This window comes from Cariama cristata, unplaced genomic scaffold (assembly GCF_000690535.1).
Source record: "Cariama cristata isolate BGI_N322 unplaced genomic scaffold, ASM69053v1 scaffold27770, whole genome shotgun sequence".
NCBI classification, from domain to species: domain Eukaryota; kingdom Metazoa; phylum Chordata; class Aves; order Cariamiformes; family Cariamidae; genus Cariama; species Cariama cristata.
This window is the reverse complement of record NW_009595758.1, coordinates 30,111-34,053: the sequence shown is the minus strand read 5'-3', so window position 1 is coordinate 34,053 and position 3,943 is coordinate 30,111. Positions and strand designations below refer to the sequence as shown.

The 3,943-nt window shown below is 39.9% G+C and overlaps 1 protein-coding gene across 1 annotated transcript in view; it reads left to right on the top strand.

Moving 5' to 3' along the window:
* Positions 1 to 1,541: 1,541 nt before the first annotated feature.
* Positions 1,542 to 3,943, top strand: part of CMPK1 (cytidine monophosphate (UMP-CMP) kinase 1, cytosolic) — a 9,677-nt gene continuing 7,275 nt past the window's right edge. Inside the window, exon 1 of the mRNA XM_009703325.1 lies at positions 1,542 to 1,577. Coding sequence (XP_009701627.1) covers positions 1,542 to 1,577 — 36 coding nt within the window. The remainder of the gene's footprint in view (positions 1,578 to 3,943) is intronic.

The window sequence follows — 3,943 nt, the reverse complement described above, 5'->3', positions numbered from 1 at the left end:
TGATGATGCCCTGGCAGTGCTGTTACAGTTTATCCACACTGCCATTATATCCCAGTCCTCAGTGTTGTATAACTAAGTTATGCGAATTTGGTCCAGACTGAAAAATGCCGTTATGACTTTAGTTCTGTAGGATTTTAACCTCAAATTACAGACTCTCACTCAAACAGGCTTATTCATTAAATTAAATTGTGGAATGAAAGGTTCGTAGTGCTCATAAAGCTTTTTTGGTAAGGTCAAATTCTGCCCCTGGCACGTAGCAAACAAATGAGCTTAAATGGTGGGGGAATCTTGTAGGCTGTCATTAATGGCTTTCACCAAACCGTTAATGTAGCCTCAGGGCTGAAGTACCTTGTGTGCCCACTGGCCCATGTTTAGAAGTATAAATGCCTTTGGCTTGAAAGGCTAATATAATTGGATAAAGACTGCTTTATTAGAAGGGGTTCAACTGGGTCATTGCTGCTCAAATTGTATTTGCAGCTAAAAATGAAAGAAGAAAGTTAACTTTGCTTGTACTGTATTTGTTTTCTTTTCTAAGCCTGGAAAGGGAAGTCCAAATGTAAATTTGCTTTAATTCTGCTAATCCTGTTCACTGCATGGAAAGAAGTTTATTGAAGTCAGTGGGCTGACAGCAGAAAGCACTTGGCCCCGCTGACTGCAATGGACTGCCTTCGTGCTCTCTCGAACACCTCTACAGGAGCCGCTGGCTAAGCTTGGAGGGAGAGAGGGTCTGAGGTAGTTGAAGGGATGGCTTGGACTGATGCGAGCCTGCTGGAAAACTTTAGAAAAAGGAGATGTGAACAGGGAAGTGTGGATGAAATGCAGCAGAGGTACTGGAAAGCAGCACCTTTTTTAAGCACACATCCTTGGCCTGGCCCCTGGCAGCCCCCCAGAGAGCCCTGGTGCAGGCGGTTGCATAGCCTGTATGCAGTCAATGCTGCCTTTAGATCAAAGGTGTATTTTTGTTCAGATTTTAGACCCTCTTGGCAGCTTGCCACAGAGAAAAAGGGCTGTAGCTGAGTAATAATAAACCTCATTCATCCTTGTTGTAAGTGGACTGAATAATATTGGTTTACATTTGGAATGAATCTGACCCAGTATCTTGCTGTGAATCTGAAGTTTGTGCTGAACAGAAAGTCAGTATGAGCTATAAATATTTCTTGGTTGCTATTCATACTAGAGATTTGGGACAGAGCACATCATATGGAAGAAGCCTCACTTTGCTGAGGTGAGATCTTGTATGATTTAAGCATAACAAACCAAAGGTAGCTGTGTTTTGTAGAGTAAAGGGGCTATTAAGTACTACCTGGGAATGATTTCTCAAAGAAATAATGTAGTTGTTTTGCTGACTGTGCTTTACATTCCCAGAAAAAGGAGATGGCTATCACATGTTGTAGACGAAATATGTATTTGTTAAGTACTAGCCTAAATTGTAACTGCTCAATGTGTGGAGTCCCTCATTCTGGAGAAAGCATGTACGCATGCCAAATTTGGACCAAAATGGAGAAATAATTTGAGGGAAGAAGATGCAATAACAGGTGGAAATGGGTATTGACACAGTGTATGAAAGGGAACAGCAGGTAAGCAATTAGGTTTCTTTATCTTTGCAGATAAGGTTGGAGGAAACAGCTGAACCAGGCTGGTTTTCTCCAATACAGAGGGAAGACTCTGTGTGTCCGTTCCACAAACTCACAGATTTGTCACTGAAATGCAAATACAGCAGAACTGTTGCTCTGGACCAGTTCCTCCTATTTAGGAAGGGATGAAGCAAAATTCCCTTTTAAGTTCTTATCCTCTCCCTTCCAGCTCAGCAGATTAACTCCTGAAACCTTCCAGAGCTCTGTTAGGTGGAGCTTGCCGTCATCTGGGACTGTTGCGTAGCTGTTGTGTGAGGCAGAATATTTGAGCAGGTAGTTGCATGACATGATTTCAATGCAGGTTCTTGCAATAACCTTCATACTTTCCACAGTGTTTATATCTTCTGTGACTGTGAGATTATTATGTGTGTGTAGGACAAAATGAATGTGTTTTATTGCTGACTTCTGAAATTTGCTTGTAAAATGGTTATGATAAAGTCAAGGAAAAAATGTGTTCTTCAAATCTGCACAAAATATGCTTTCATGTACTTAAATTTTAAATCCGTACAACCTTTGTCTGAAATGCAAAAGTTTTTGATTGGTGAGAAGAATAATAACTAAATCATTTGTCTTTATTCCAAGCAAGGTTTGAGCTGTATTTTTTTGTTTGTTTGTTTTGGCAAGGTGATTCTGTAGGAATTTGGGATATGCAGACATACTTCAATGTGTACGTAAAATATAATTCACCTTCACCACAGCACTATCCTGTATGTTTGTGGTTAAATCTCAAATTAATTCCACAAGGTGGGATGCTGATCCTTCTCCTTTTGTAAGAACATAAGTTAACATCCAAATGGAAAAAGCTGTTAAGTTGCTTTGGGATATATGACAAGGACATTTCCTAGGGTGAGGAAAACAATGCAAGGAAGAACTCATTGTATCAGAAACACTCCTCTGAAAGTAGCTGTAGATTTAGATTTTGCTGTCATGTGTTAATTGTCTTCTGGAAGTCTGCTGAGAGAAGGTGTTAACTGCCTTGAAATAAAAACGGTTTTAAAATTGTTTGCTTTAAACTCAACTTCTGAAATCTCTTTCAAGAGTGCCAAGTATTAGTATTCTACTTAGCCTTAAGTTCTCATGTTGTTTTTTGGAACATAAGTTTATATTTCTGAACTTTGGAGCTTTTTTTAAAACATGGTGAGTGATCATTTAAATCTACCCCCTGAAGATTTATCCTTATACACTTCCATTTTGCAGAACACTGGGTATTGAATTTTGGACTTTCCCAAATATGCTGGGTGCCTTTTATTGAGCTCAGTGTTCCTGAGGCACTGGGGTGCTCTGTTTGCCCCTCACTTCCCTGGGGACACTGTCAGTGGGATCTTCTTTGTGCGTTTTGTTTTGTTAATGTGGTTTTTTGTTTTTCCTCCCTCGGAGGCAAGAACATATTTCAAACTAAGAAAATGTCTTCTGGGTTTTTTTGTTTGTTTGTTTTATGGGAATAAGCAGACGGAAGGTCTATTACTGCATTAGAGTTTATACCTCTAAGTGCTAATTGCTAATAGGACAGACAAAAGCTTTTTAGGTTAAAAAGAATAAAATGAAGGCTGCACGCTTTACACAATTCTGTTTTTATTTTAACTAGTTCTTGAATAGTACATGTAGCAGATTTCAGTTGTTTATTAAGGTTGCCCAAGATATGACAGATCAGAACTAGGGCAATAAAAGTTTGTATTTTATTTGTTTAGATCTTAAGCCCTGTGACTTTCATTTTCAGAGTAGCGATGATAAGCCAAGAGAGGAGTCAAGGTCAAAGTAGTAATTTGTGTTTCTCTTGCTTTTTCTTGGCTTCTGCTCACTTAAGGAAGTCTCAAGCTGTGTGTTTAGTGGAGAGATGTGTTGCTGGACCACACAGGGCTGAATCAGAAAAAAACCTTGTGCCCCTTGAAAGCTGTGTCAGTAGCCCCAGCAGCAGCTGCTGCACACCCCTGATCCTTTCTTACTGCTAGGGCAGACTCTGCCTTATTCAAGTGTGACACAGATGTGACTCATGTATTTTCAGTTGTATTCATCTATTTATTGTATGTGCTGAAAACAAAGCATATTCTGTCTGTGGAGTGGAAGTTGCAAATCCTGGCTGACAGAAGAAAGCTAGAAGTGGCTATGGGATGGGGAGAGAAGGGCATCCCAGGAAGGCTGCAGTCTCGGGTTGTAATTTGGAGATGTAGAGCATACAGATTGCTTGTCCCAGTTTGTCCTTATAGAATAGAATAGAATAGAATCATTATGGTTGGAAGAGACCTCAAAGATCATCAAGTCCAACCATATACCTGATGCCACCATGCCCACTAAACCATGTCTTGATTCCT